We start from the raw sequence: 14690 nt of genomic DNA on the forward strand, positions 1-14690 counted from the left end.
TCCTGGAGTCCAAGTGGACGTTTGTGCAAAATTTGAAGAAACTCCCTCAAGGCGTTTCTGAGATCTCACGTTTACGAGAATGGGACGTACGTACGGATGGACAAACCGAATACATAATGCCTTCAAAAGGCTGCACGATATGAGGAAAATATGCGTTAACGTTGTTGAATATTGCGATAACGATATTACTTGCGATACATAAACGGTGTACTTAAAGTGTACTCAGTTCTGCTGCTTTCAGTATTTTGATAAAATACAACAAATAGCTTGTTGAATTTAAAAACAGATGAAAGGAACTCATTTCCAACATTCGTTTATAGAACAAATTGAAGATTGAATTGAACATAAAAGACTTCACTAAAAAAAAAAGTTACATTTTGAAGTGCAGTTTTCCACTGATATTTTCTTTCAACCTAGCGGGTCTTTCTATGATGCAGCCGTGGTTAGTGGATATCGCGATGACGATAAAAAAAAACCAACAACATATATTCGGCCACGGCTGTCGCCAGGGCGGAGGCATACAAAGTCAAAAGAAACCAAAACAAAGAAAGAGTCAAAGAATGGTCAAACATTTTGACAGTGTCAAAATTGAACTGAGCACTTACCTTTAACACATGTGACGGTAGAGACTCCATTTCCGAGGCCTTCTGAGCAAGGGTCTCCAGGTTGACCTCCTGGGAGACCCTGCGTTTCCTCCGCGTGCTCTGGATGACGCCTGTTGGGGCTGCCTGGATGTCGAGGCCCCCGTTCTGGGAGCCCTGCGGCCCCAGGGAAGCCTGGTCCGAAGAGACCGGGAGGAAAGGGTTGTCGGACGGCGCCCCGCCTTCCTTTGAGAGCCGTCGTGATCTGCGGAGCTGCGTTTGGGATTGCGTCTGGGGTTGTGACTGGGACAGGGGCTCGGACTGGAGCGGGGGCAGCAGCGGATCTGAAGGCTGCTGGGGTTCTGGGGTGATGTCCTGGATAATTGGTTCCGGGATCTTTGGGGCAGCTGGAGCAGAGGACTCCTGGGAGTGTACCACCACAGGCTGTGGATGCGGGTGGGGGTGGGCATTTTGTGCACCGGAGTAATAGTCAAGCACATGAGGGTTTTGTTGTTGCAACTGCTGATGTTGCATTTGCTGCTGAATTTGAAGCTGCTGCTGCTGCTGCTGCTGTTGTATCTTTTGTTGTTGCTGCTCGTGCTGTACTTGTTGCTGAAGCTGTTGCTGTACATGCTGTTGATGCTGAATGATTTGTTGCTGCTGCATTTGTTGATGGTGCTGCTGCTGAATTTGCTGCTGGATTATGTGATGTTGCTGCTGGCGTTGGATTTGCTCTTGCTTCTGCTGCAACTGGTGTGGGGTTTTTGCTTGTGTTGAGTAGTTAGGTGGGTTAGGTAGGGTTGTCCTGTTGCCTTGAAAGGTCTGGTAGTACGCTGGCAGGTGCTGCTTGGGCTGACCAAAGGCCAATTGGAAGGGCTGCAAGACCGAGCTTCCTCCTGGATGGGATGTGCTGTGCTGTTGGGTGTTCAGCACCCCAGGTTTCAATGTCTCCTGAAAGGCCTGGGACTGCTGCTGCTGATCCCAATCCAGTCCCCGAGCCTTAACCGCATCGCTGTACACTTCGACTGCAGGGTTAGGCCCCAGAGGCTGCTTGTCTGCAGCTCTGGTGGGGGGCTGCTGATGTGGCTGTAAGCCAGAAGTCTCATGCATCGACTTCACAAATGCATTCTGGGTCCTTGAGTCTGGTACATTAACTCCTCCGATGTAATTAGCAAAGTTTTGTCCCCAGTTTGTCATGGTATTCCAGGAGGCAGCTCTGTGCTGCTGGGACAGAGATGGCTGCTGTTGACTGGGCTCCTGGTGGGCCCATTTCATAGGCACGGTCTGCTGATAATGACCCCTGCTCTGGTCACCCTTATCTGGGCTGAAGATGACAGAGTTGAGGTACATGTGAGGGGCCTCTGGATTGGAAGTCACAGTTCTTGCAGCCTCGCTCTGTCCGGGGTCTGAGGCAGTGCCACCCGGGACATAGTAGGACCCCTCGGGGTGTTGAGAAGTCTCCTTCATTGCTAGGCTTTGATCGTTGAAAAACGTTATGCGTTTGCCTGTTCTCTTGGCGCTGGGTTTCTGCTGGGCTGGTACACTCATGACGGGCATGAAGAAGCCGAGCCAGGTGAATATTTTCAACCAAACCAGCTAGTAATGCTCCACTGGATCACTTGGATATATCAAATCCAAATATCAGTGAAATAAGGCTGTAAAACTACATTGACATCAGAGCTGGCAGTAATAAGGTCAACCAGGATAATCTTCTCTTCCCCTCTGAAGTTCTTCGTGACCCACTCAGAGGGCACCGGCCTGGGGTGGGCAGATCTGAAGAAGTCGGCGTTTTTCTCATTCATGGGCAACACTCTGTATAGAGAAAATGAGAGAGAGGTCAAGCATTGAGCCACAGGCTAAAGGGGTCCCAACAGGGGGCATCTCATTATCACCCCTGCCTCAACCATGTAAAAACCTGCTGTTTGCTTTTTCAACAATAGACTTCTACTGAAAGGTATTGGGTGTGAGAGTAGAGGAAGGGAGGGGGAAGGCCTAAACTGTGTCATTATGCGCTAAGCTCACATGACAGGGATAAGTTCCTGCATGCAGGCTAACACGTATAACTGACCTGCATAATATTATTGGAAGGTAGTTGGTAGAGATAGCTTAATAAATGGTTCCTGGAAATGTCATTACAAGATATTACTGCGCCATGTTTGATGATGGGCCCTGACATCAGCACTGGAGGACATACACACACTGAAAAAATGAAAATCATTGAAGCCTCCAACTTAACAATCAAAAACCACTCATGGCTCAATCGACTGAACCTCAACAGAAGCTCTCTTTCCCGCCAAACTACAGAACAGACAGCAGGTTGAACGTGATAGAAACCTCTTTGTACAACTGTGACTCATCTGGGGTGAAAAAAGGGAACCTGTGCCCTTTGAACCGTGGCTGCAGACTCAAAAAGGAAAGGCAACTGAAAGTGAGCAAGCATTGAGTCATAGGGATACGATTTCTGTGAGGGGAAAAAGTAAAAATGGCCTTGCAGGCTTTCATAGCTTGCTTCTTGACAATTGCCATGGTAACCCGTGGTGATTATCAAAAATATTATCTGATGGCAAGGTTTTGGAGCAGATTTTTGACACGGTGCAGTCTGCCAAATTTCAAGAAGCACACAGATCCCGACTGTTTCTGTTAAAATCGCAATCCTTGCTCCATCTGTATGAGATAGAAATCATGCCACTCTTGTGCAGCAGTCAAATGCCTAAACAGACAACCATTAAGGCCTTTTCTCTTTAATCTGCAGCACTCGTGTTTAAAAAAACTAAACAGTTTGTCATGCTGATTATGTAAATTAATACTAGAATCTCTACAACACGGACATGCCAGAGCAACCGAGGAAGCAACTGATAAAAGTCACCCTTTACTCTGGTGGCCTAGTAAAACCGCTCTCTTAATACATCCATGAGTAAAACACACACTTCTTAAAATAGACAGCTGCAGCTGTTCAGATCCTGCACTGGCTCAGGGGCACCACTGACTGAGGAAACTGAATGGCCATGCTATGTTGCTAACAAACAGTGTGTGGGTGCACCAGCAATACCATGTGATGTTACACATGCCTAAAGCCATGCTGTCAAATCCTATGAAACATCTTCTATGAAAAAAAAGGTGCACGCGCGCGCGCGCGCACACACACACACACACACACAAAATTCACAATTTCTTTGCAGAATGAGCAAAAAACACAAGTGGTGCTCACTGAGCGACCATGCTGTGTGAGCAGTCTCTGTGCATCAAACAGACTCCATCCGAGGTAAAGGATCATCGTGACGCATCACCAGTGCAACCTTACACAACCCTGGGGTTTATCCCAGTAAACAAAGTAGGCTAACAGTTCAAATCGGCTAAAGATACATGGCAAGGGAAATTAGCCGCCCTAATCCATCGCTGTTTCCTAATTTAAAACCAGCCCGTGTTGCACTGCTCGCACATCAGCGGGCATGCTAGGCCTGCAGCGTGCAAGAGACGACAAATAAAAGAAAATATGAGAAGAAAAAAACCACAACAGGACTCTTCGCTTCCCCCCCACCCCCGTCCCCGTCCCTACACATCACTTTCTGTGGCCAGCCAGCTCAGCGCTATTTACGAGAAACCCTTTGTTGCAGAAAACGGATTATCCAGTCACTAATGCCATGTCCCATTGCAACAAACCGAGCCAACAATGCAGCCCGCGTGATAAAAAGTGTGGTGGCACAGCAAACTAACACATACCGTGGATCGATTCAACTTGTCAAAAAGGTGGTTGATAAGTCACATGTCTCTTTCTGTGCAGTCAATCCGCCTTGATCGTGACATTAAAAAACATCCCACAGACGCTTGGTCAACAGCAGTGCGTCTCAGCGAGGTAAACAAAACTTTGTCAGCGAGATGTGGCAACAATAACATGAACTGCCGACCACAACAACAACAACGCCGCCACAGTCATCGACACCGCAGCTGCAGCACTGTCTGTCCCGATACTTACTGTGTTAGTGATGAAAGCTGCTACTAAGGGCAGCCCAGCCCGCAGGGTCGCACACTGGCAGCTCTGTGCGGCCAGCAGCGGCAGCAAGCCCGCACAATACAGACCTCCGATGATGACTGCACACATCCCCAAGGTTGACTCATGCTATGCTGCTGACCTCACTCACTGGTACTTTTTCCTTCAACAAGCCGCCCCCCTCCCACCTTTGCTATAAAGTCAACAGGAAAACAGGGTCGATGCGTAAACAGAGTCCTTCCCGGTCGGCAACGCCAATCTGCAGAAACGCGGGCGCAATGCCGCCGCTGTCTGTTGCACGTTAGTGCAATAGGATTGCACACAAAAAAAAACTCAAACTGGCAATGCGGCCTTTTGCTGCACATCGACTCTCCCTGTGTCTCTCTGCTTGCTTGTCTTGTGATTCCCCCCCCCTTTCCACCGCCAGCTCGCTGGCCACACCTACTTCCATGCCCATAAAAGGCCTTCCTCTGACATGCAAGGCGCTGTAATTTACGGGGCAAGATCCCTCTCAGTCCATGCGGGAAATTCCGACACATATGGGAGGACCGCGGGGATGGAGGGGAAAGGACGCACCGGGCACAGTACAGTTTTAAATGGACTTTTCTTTCAAAGTCACACACTTCTTTTTACAGACCAACTTTCTCTTGAAATGCACGCGTGGTTTATGCACATGACACAGCGAGCAGCAGCTGCAGAAAGGCCCCATGAGGGTGTGGGAGAAAATATGAAAACACATTTTGTTTATGTTAAAGCTGCTGGTGATACTTTCAGTATGAAATGAGTGTTTCTAAATAATTTTAGAAAAATCACATATACACGTACATATCCATCACACATCAAATCCCGAAATGATTTTAAAGGTTTACTTTTTTTAAGTCTTAGCTGCAGCCCTAAACCTAAAAGGTACTCAATTTATACTGAGACAGAGAAAAAGAAGAAGCTAGTTTGGTGATGTTACTTAATAAATGACATACACAACGAATACATTGGGGCTGCAACAAACAATTATTTTCATTATCAATTAATCTGCTGATTATTTTCTCAATTTATCATTTGGTATCGAAAATTTCATAAAATTGTGAAAAATCCTAAGGTCTAATGCCTTCACGTTTACTTAAAATGATAGAAAACAGAGATAAGCAGCAAATCCTCACAATATACCAGATAGTGTCTAGCATTTTTGCTTGTTTAAAAAAAAAATAGATTATCAAAATACAAGATATTGTTAAATAACAAGAAGAAAGACATAATGTCTAACTTAGGATAGTTACAAACAGTATTATCTTAGTGTTTAACTGGCCTTAACCTGTGTGCGTGTGAGTTTCAGGATGAATTAAAGTGCTCATATTATGCTTTTTGGCTTTTTCCGTTTCCTGTATTGGGTTATATATATATCTTTTTGTGCACATTACAGGTTTACAAAGTGAAAAAGCCCAAAGTCCACCCCAAAGGGACTTACCATCTCCAACAGAAAACACTGTTCACAAACTGCTCCAAACAGCTCTATTGTAGTCCAGCCTTTACTTCAGAGACAAACGTGCGTCACTTTGTAACACACGTTATAATGCTCGCCTAGCTGCTAGCGTGGCACTCCCTCATACTCTGCTGCTGGCTGGCTAGTAGTCCTTACCTAGGTACTGCGCATGTGCGACTCCCAACAAAGATGGAACAGAAGTGAGATGCCTCACTCTGTAGCTAAAACAGAGAGCTCAACACACAGGGTGAAAAGAGGAGCTGCAGCAATGTGCAGTACAACAAAAATATGGTGTTTTCTGAAAATTAAACCACATAAACCTATTCTGGTACAACCTCTAAATACAATTATGAACCTGAAAATGAGCATAATATGAGCACTTTAAAATCATACCTGATGAATCCTTAACCAGGCCTAAATGTTGCAAGGAGATCTGTGGACTATTCAGTGATGTAATGTAGCCTACATAAAAAGTGACCCTGGTCATCATGAGGCAAACAACCGCCTGTAAAGCAGTCTGGAAACAATTTGCTGACTAATCAGTCAGCCAAACAAAATAATCAATATTGATAATTCAGTATAGAGTTTAAACCAGAGATCTTCAACAGGGGGTCCGCAACACTTTGGGGGTCCTCAGAATTACTCCAGGGGGCCGCCAAATTATTGTTTGATACATTTTTTAAATTGTCTGAAAATATACATTAAAATTAAACACTGTGCCTTTCCCATCTATGTTTAACATTAAAATATGATGTATAAATAATGTGTGAATATCCATCCATCCACCCAGTTTAATGTGCAGCTCAGTTTAATACAATATATGCAGGAGGAGGTCCCAGCTCTGTCTCTTTTAGCTAAGGGGTCCTTGGCCTTGAAGACTCATGGCTTAGACGGTTAGTTGATGTATCGATTAGTTGTTAAATAGAAAATGAATGTAGGTGATCATCACAAGACTGCATAGGTCTTTTTCACAGCAGACATTCTGACACGTCACAAAAGGAAAAGCACAGGTGTAAATAATAAAATGATTGATGCCATTGGTGAATTTCATTTAGCCATTTCAGTGTAAGGGTCATGCTACTACTGTCACACTGCCACAGCTTTCTGGGACACATACTGTTATTAGTGACACTTGTGCTTTTCCTACTACGACAAGGTGAAATGTCTGCTGTGAAAAAAAGCAAGTATAATGGGAAGATGTTGGAAATGTTACAATATCACGGCATTGGACATGACCAGGCATGTGTCATCCAGACTCTGCAGGACTGCAGTCTGGCTCTCCCAGACTCTCTCTCTCTCTCTCTTCTCTGTGACCCTTAAAATAACGTGCAAAGCCTGAAAATATTCACAGATGCCATTGACAAGAAGTCGAGTCAGACTGACATGTCTGCCACTGATGACACTGCCACTGCACTGGGAATTGTGGTGTATGTGTTTGTGTCAAACAGCCTTTTCTCTTGGCTGCATGCTTTTTCGAAGCTGATACCAATAGTGTTTAAAAGTCAACTGACAAACAATTATTCAGAAACTGGTAATAATCAAATAATCCTTATTTTTCAAGCAAAAATGCCAAATAACTGACGTTTGCATACCCTTGAAAGTATAGCTTTGCTACCCTTTTCTGTTTTATTTCATTGTAAAGATAATATCTTTAAAGGATATGGTGAGGGACCACGACATTTTATAGTTCAAACCCTTGATTGATTGGGCTTGATTTTTTTTTTTATAAAAGAATAATATGGATAATACTGGAAATACTTGATTTTTAGAACTGACTTACAAACTCAGCATGTTATCTGCTGATCATGCTGATCATGTTGATGACATATTTTGTAGGAGGGTTTTTTTTTCTGCACAGCAAAGATCAAGGATCTATAATACAAACTTAGCTAACGTTACTGGTGATGTAGCTATATGAATGGGTGTCTTTCCTCTGGGACCTTCTTGGAACTTGACATTTCGTGTGTGAGGGGGAAGAGAAGAGAGATCAGATCAGGTGCGAAGCTAGCTAACGCTATATTCTGTCTAAAGCTAGCTGTCTAGAAACAACACATTCATGTGGCTAATGACAGCGTACTAAACCATCAGAAACACTTAGCATAGATGGCATGCATAAGCGAATAACTTCAGCTACAGTACTTACATTAAACTCTGTTCCTCCATGGCACATGCGCCTTCATTTCCCCGTTTTGACGGTGTCCTGCTGCAGCTAAAGTTGACAGTAAGCTAGTGTAACGGCAGCGATTTACTAATGAAACCGTAAACTTTTTATTTTTTTCCTCAGATTCCTCCACAAAGCGTCACTTCCCACTTTGAAACACTTTCAGCTAGCAATCAATACTGCAATCTACTGGGACCTACCCACGTTTACAATCTTTGATGAGAAACGGATCGATTGCATTGGCAACACAGATTGTAAATGTATTCAAATTCACTGCTAAATATACTTCCATAGCTGCAGTGTCGATGAGCTGAATTAATAAAAAAAAAAAGGTTGTTGAGGACGCGTACCGTTTCTGATTTGCTGCTTTAACGGCTCAACTGCACATAGGAAAAGACCAACAAGGACCGGCAAGATAGTAAATACCCCCTACACTAGAGCATCGGGAATATAATGTCGCACTTTCATAGCTAACATTAGCATTTAGAGCTTAGAAATGTAGCTAACGTTGGCCATTAATTCGACATATGGCATATTACGCATGCGCTAAATGAAACGGCTGCCTGCTAAACTTAAAGAGACATGTTTTTAAAAAGATATCGACAGTGGGTGTCACACGGCAACGGTCACTAGCTCACTGTTTAATTAAATATGTTTTAAAAAAATAGACACTGAATAAAATATGAGATGCTCCATAGCATGCTCCCAGAATATTGTTCCAAGTGCCTAACGGGATTTAAACGAAGACAGAAGTTGGTAACAGGGAAGCCTCTCGCTTTGCACTTAATGAGACTTTCTGCTACGTTAGCCTACAGACCATACAGACAACAAAAGCAACCCGTCCACCGTAAACACAGTATTTAGAAAAGGTTTTGTAATTAGTTGGTCATTTTCTCGTGTTGCATCCACCTTTTAACACTTTTTTAACGCTGTGACCTTTGCACACATAAAAGCCTGACGTTAAGCCTGACGTTTGTTGCCAGGTCTGGTTAGATACCACTCGGCGTAACGTTACGTATTAAGGCTAACGTCACTTTTCAAGGATGCAGGTGCAGAGAGTCGTTCTCAACTCACGACCAGGTAGGAAACTTTTCATAACAGAAGATGACCTGTTGTCTTGTGTCCCGTGCTGCAACATTAGTGCAACCGTGCGGCTAACGTTCCCTCTAACCACTTATTTATACCCTAAGGTAAAAACGGGGCGCCAGTTCCTGAAAATTTCCGTGTGGAGGAGACGACTTTGGTACCTGACCTGAAAGATGGGGAGGTTCTTGTTCGGACGCTTTGCCTCTCTGTAGACCCTTACATGGTATTGATACAGTCAGAATGGACCTACATTTGAAGTTATTGTATCTGCTTATGCATATTAAGGATTGTCTGGTTAAAAAAAAGACTGTCTGGTATAAATTTAAAGTTACGAAACAAAAGGTTTTCAGTGAAGAAACTAGGACTCAAGCTTCTTTTTGTCACTGCAATTAAACAACCAAAGTTATGTCAGCTAGTGGTCTATATGTGTTATCTATAGAAAGGTTAAGGCAAGACTCAAGCAAAAAACACACGCAAAGCTTCCCATCTCCATAATTTCTACGTATCTATCTGTTTTTGCTTCTCAGCGATGCAGAATGAATGAAGACACCGGTGTTGATTATGTGGCTCCATGGCAGCTGTCTGAGAGTGTGGATGGTGGAGGTGTCGGCGTGGTTGAGTCCAGCCGCTGCACTACTTGCAGTGAGGGAGGTGTGGTCACTGCATTCAACTGGCCTTGGCAGACCTATGCTGTTATGAAAGGAAGTGTCTTACAGAAGGTGTGGCATATTGATGTTTGTCAACATTGGGGACATAGTTAATATTTTGCACAAAAAAAAAGAGAATGACTTTAAAATGCATGCATGAACTAAAAGTTACCTGCATATGACAAGCAAGCCGTCTGTGAATACTGACATAATTAATACCAACGCTTGTGATATTACCTTCTGTCTATTGCAGGTTGACCCACAGTTGGTTGATGGGCACTTGTCCTACCTTTTGGGTGCAGTTGGCATGACAGGCCTCACTGCACTGTTGGGCATAAGGGAGAAGGGTAATGTGATCCAAGGAGCCAATCAGACCATGGTGGTGAGCGGTGCAGCTGGGGCCTGTGGCTCCATAGCTGGACAGGTAACTACAGCGTATTTCACATTCGGGTCCAATAAGTATCTTGCACACAATTGTAGCTAACTGAGATACTAGCCAAATGCATGGAAACAGCATTCTTAAAATTGTAGGGTTTCTACACGTTTACTTTGTGGTATACCAAGTTTTCTTAGAGTAGGTAAGAATATTTCAGATTTTTAATGGGTTTAAATGTAAGGAAGATAAAGGCAAGATGGTTGGTGGGAGATATAACTGTTATATTCCAAATACCACACTCAGGATAGCAGATCTAATCTAGCTAACCACATATGCTAACATAAACCGAGATTAGATCACAAAGAAAAGGAACTCAAATCCTGATTGTATCATTTCACCCTGCTTCCATTTTTCCAGTTTGGCAGGCTGGATGGCTGTGTGAGAGTGGTTGGGATTTGCGGTTCTGATGAGAAGTGCAGAGCTTTAGTGGATGACCTGGGCTTTTCTGCAGCCATCAACTACCGTCAAGAGGATGTCCCTACAAGGCTCAAGGACCACTGCCCTGATGGCATAGATGTTTACTTTGATAACGTGGGAGGTGCCATCAGTGATACTGTAATCGCACAGGTACTGCTTGAGTTGTGTCTGCGTGTGCAGAGAATAATGTAGTGTATGTTGTACTTTCATTTGTGGTTTATCTGGCTGGAAAATATGTGAATTTAAAGTGTTAGTTTGTTTTCTTTCCCTTATAGACCTTTTTCACGGCACACATGTTGACATGTCATAGTAGGAAAAGCACAGGTGTATTCCAAACCATTACTGATGGCTGCATTCCACTTAGGAGAGGCCCTGGTATTGTGCATGCTGACTCACTGAAATAGCTTACTGGGACACTTGATGGAATTGAGCCAGTGTTAAGGTTACTAATTTCAGCTGTGTTTTTCCTACTATGACAAGTCAAAATGTCTGCTGTGAAAAAGGTCCATTGTGCTAGCAACATTAGCAAATTAGAAGTGTGATTCTGAAGTGAGTGTTTTGTGTCTTATGAATTCAATCTCACACATTGACCTCTCCAACTCTTCTTACCTCCAGATGAACAAAGACGGCCATGTGATCCTGTGTGGGCAGATCTCGCAGTACAACAAGGACGTGCCGTATCCTCCGCCCCTGAGCGAGGAGATACACGAAACCCTGCGAAGGAAGAACATCACCCGGGAGCGATTTATGGTGCTTAACTACATGCACAAAGCAGAAGCTGCCCTCTGTGAACTGAGCCAGCGAGTTAAATCAGGCCAAATCAATGTAAGGAGGAAATGGTGATGATGCGTGGTTGAGTGTGTGGGTGTCCTTGTTCGTTTGCAAAATGCATGCCTCTTCCCCGTCTGTCTCGTCACATCCTTTAGTAATTCTGCTTTCACTCTGCAGGTGCTGGAAACTGTGGTTAATGGCATCGAAAATATGGGAGGTATGTAGGTTTTAATTTTTGCATTTTGTATGACTTTTTTTGTTAACGTGACAGGAGTTGAATCATTCTTTTCATTTTCTTGCAGATGCATTTTGCTCTATGATGAAAGGGGGAAACATTGGCAAGCAAATTATAAAGATATCAGAGTGAAGAAAATCACTGTAGCTGCTCTGACAAGACGGACGCCTTGGGAAATTAACTCACAGTTGCCTTTCTATCACCATTAACATTAACTTAATGAACTGTAGTAATATATTGCATTGATTAGCTGATGCCAGTTGATTACAATTATAAACCATGAATGAAAAATTGCACAATGTTCTTTGAAATTGTGTTCTTGAGAAAAAATAAATTAAATTTAAAAGTTCAATCTAAGTCTTGAATTGAATACTTATTGATTTAGACTTTTGGAAATAGTTGTAGCAGTAATACTGTAGAGTACAATATTCCAGTACTGCCTAATGATAATAATCTACAAAATCACTGCCCATACTGTACCAGTACCATAATATGACATCAGCAGATGTCTTCTTGTATGGAGCCCCGAAACTGACAAAAGGCAGTAAAAGGTCAATGACAAAAATTTTTAGTACAATAATACAAAAGGAGTTTTTCTTCTTCTTTTACTTTCAATCAGTTGAAAAAATATCTGATTGGAGGTAAAATAACTAAGTCACTGTAGCAATCAAGGACACTGCCTAGTTAGCTTAGCTGAAAACACTGCTAGCTTAATGAACACACAAATTACCAGCCTTCTCAGCTAGCTACCTAGCCCAAACTTGAATCATAAAACTATGTATATGAAGGTCTAATGTTAATCATCCATATACTGTATATTGCTTAAGCATCACTGTCTAAATAAATATGCAGCAAAAGGCTGGCAAGCTAATAACAAAAGTTAGTGTGCAAAAACTATTTGAAAGTAGCTTCTATCTTCATAGCATTATTGTCATGTCTCCTGGACCACAATGGAAACTTTGGACTTTACTGTGTATATGTGATTTATTGTCTCTCATAATGTTATGTTATAATAACTAAGTGAAAGATATTTTAGCTAGCTAACTTTGCAGCTTGCTTGCTAAAGTGCTTTTAGCTACAAAAAAAGTGCAAGAGTTAATACAGTGACGCCAGCAGAATACAGCATGAACCCAATTAACATTACGGGTGGCTTAGTTTTAAGAAGAAAACTGGACTGTATTGTTGTATCCTTGACATTGTGTAGATGGGATTTAATGTCTTGTTTCTTTTTTTCCTACCACCACCCCAGAATGTATTATTAATAATTGGGTAGAATGATCTACGATTCATATTTGGTTGATCACGGTTTTCGTGTTTGAAGGGAGTTGGAAAAACATGTTATGCATAAGTGTGGATGGTGTTGCTAGTGTGTGTATGAGTAAAGTGATAACTGTAAGGAAAAAAATAATGAAAAGGGAAAAAAAAGAGAAATTAGAATAATTAAATTATATAAATAATGTACAGCTTGTAGTTATATTTTTGTTGAATTTAGAAATGTTAGAAATGGGGACCAGGTATCTTCAAAGGCTGATATTTGCTTCTCTCTGTGTGCATTGTGTTTTTCCATTGAGATGTATTCTGAGATTAAATTTGTCCAGTGATTGATGTGGCAAGAATTCTTTGATTTCCAGTTTTGGAGGCCAGCTAGAGAAATGAACAACGGATTCCTGAATTTCCAGTGATTCGGATTTTATCTTTTATTTTAAGTCTAAGTTGTTGATATTGAAGGAACTGTTCTCTCCCAACCCCATATTTCTCTGTGAGTGTGTTAAATGACATGAAATGGTTGTTCTCAAATAGGTGGTGAAGGTGTGTGATTCCTTTTTGTGCCCATATGGAGAAGTAAAAAGGTTTGTTCTGTAACATGAACACTGGATTGTGCCAGAGTGGGGTGAACTTGTTTAATTCTAGTGATGATTTTGTGATTTGGTTTGTTTTCCACCAGGCTGTCAGAGTTGAATAGATGGTAATGCGTTGGCAGAAGTTGGATTTCTTGATTGATTGTGAGAGGAAGGGGAGATCTGCAATTGGGATGTTTGTGCATTGGTTTTGTTCCAGTTCCAGCCATGGGTAATTGTGCTTATGTATATTGATACATTTAACCATGTACTGTAATTGATTTGCCAGGAAGTAGTGATAGAAGTTTGGTGCCTCAAGCCCACAATGTGATTTTTTATTTTGTAGTGTTGAGAGTTATATTCTCGGTTTTTTGTTTTTCCAATAAAATTGTGTTGTTAATTAATTGAGAGTTTTGAACCATTTGTCTGTAGGAGTGATGGGGATCATAGAAAAAAGGTAGTTAATCTGGGGTAAGGTTTTCATTTTGACTGCAGCTATTCTTCCAATGAGTGTGAGTGGGTGTTAAGACCAGCGTTTATATTCGTCTTCGATTTTCCTGAGAAGGGCAGTATAGTTGAGGGTGAAAAGTTCTGATAGCTTGGGGGAAATCTGAATCCCTAGGTACTTGATGTTGCCTGTGTGAAGAAGTAATGTCTTGTTTCTTAATAAACTGTTTTAACTAAAGATTTTAAAGTAGCATTAGCTAACTTAATTTTGTTTGCACAAGCTTTTCAACTAAAGTGCTTCAGCAACAAAGACTATAAGACTGATGCTTTAGCAGTATAGATGATAAATAGTACATTAACTAGCAGGTTTAGTTTCATGAAGAGCTATAACTAGCTGAAAATGCTGGTGCTTATTGTATTTATTTCCCTGCCAAAGTTTTCAGTAAAGCTACATACCAATGCCAGTATCATTATCATATGCATGAAGTAGGACATGTTAGATGTAGATAAATTATTAAATGGGTACCAAGATCAAACAAACAGGAAAAAGAGCTAGAAAAAGTAAAATAAGAGTGCAGCTGATTGGACTTCAAAGGAGAAATATAA

General features: G+C 42.1%; 2 protein-coding genes across 6 annotated transcripts in view; one reads left to right on the plus strand and one right to left on the minus strand.

The window, feature by feature from the left end:
• The window catches only part of mideasb (mitotic deacetylase associated SANT domain protein b), a 29735-nt gene extending 20986 nt beyond the window's left edge, over positions 1-8749 (minus strand). Inside the window, exons 1-2 of one of the 5 annotated variants that reach the window (XM_039786289.1) lie at positions 8190-8749; positions 606-2393 (exon numbers count right to left, since the gene is read on the minus strand). In XM_039786289.1, the coding sequence (XP_039642223.1) occupies positions 606-2138 (1533 nt within the window). In that variant the 5' untranslated portion in view covers positions 2139-2393; positions 8190-8749. Of the gene's footprint in view, positions 1-605; positions 2394-2649; positions 3406-4301; positions 4503-4554; positions 4956-8189 lie in introns of those variants that run through there. The other 4 variants (XM_039786288.1, XM_039786292.1, XM_039786291.1 and 1 more) reach the window with 4 other exon arrangements.
• Positions 8750-8842: 93 nt separating this feature from the next.
• Positions 8843-14041, plus strand: ptgr2 (prostaglandin reductase 2). Its single transcript, XM_039786296.1, has 8 exons — positions 8843-9287; positions 9398-9516; positions 9821-10012; positions 10194-10364; positions 10734-10943; positions 11409-11618; positions 11742-11781; positions 11867-14041. Exons 1-8 carry the CDS (start codon positions 9251-9253, stop codon positions 11929-11931), a joined length of 1044 nt encoding a protein of 347 aa, XP_039642230.1. The 5' UTR covers positions 8843-9250; the 3' UTR covers positions 11932-14041.
• The last annotated feature ends 649 nt before the right edge of the window (positions 14042-14690 follow it).

The sequence above is a fragment of the Perca fluviatilis genome, chromosome 20 (assembly GCF_010015445.1).
Source record: "Perca fluviatilis chromosome 20, GENO_Pfluv_1.0, whole genome shotgun sequence".
Lineage (NCBI taxonomy): Eukaryota > Metazoa > Chordata > Actinopteri > Perciformes > Percidae > Perca > Perca fluviatilis.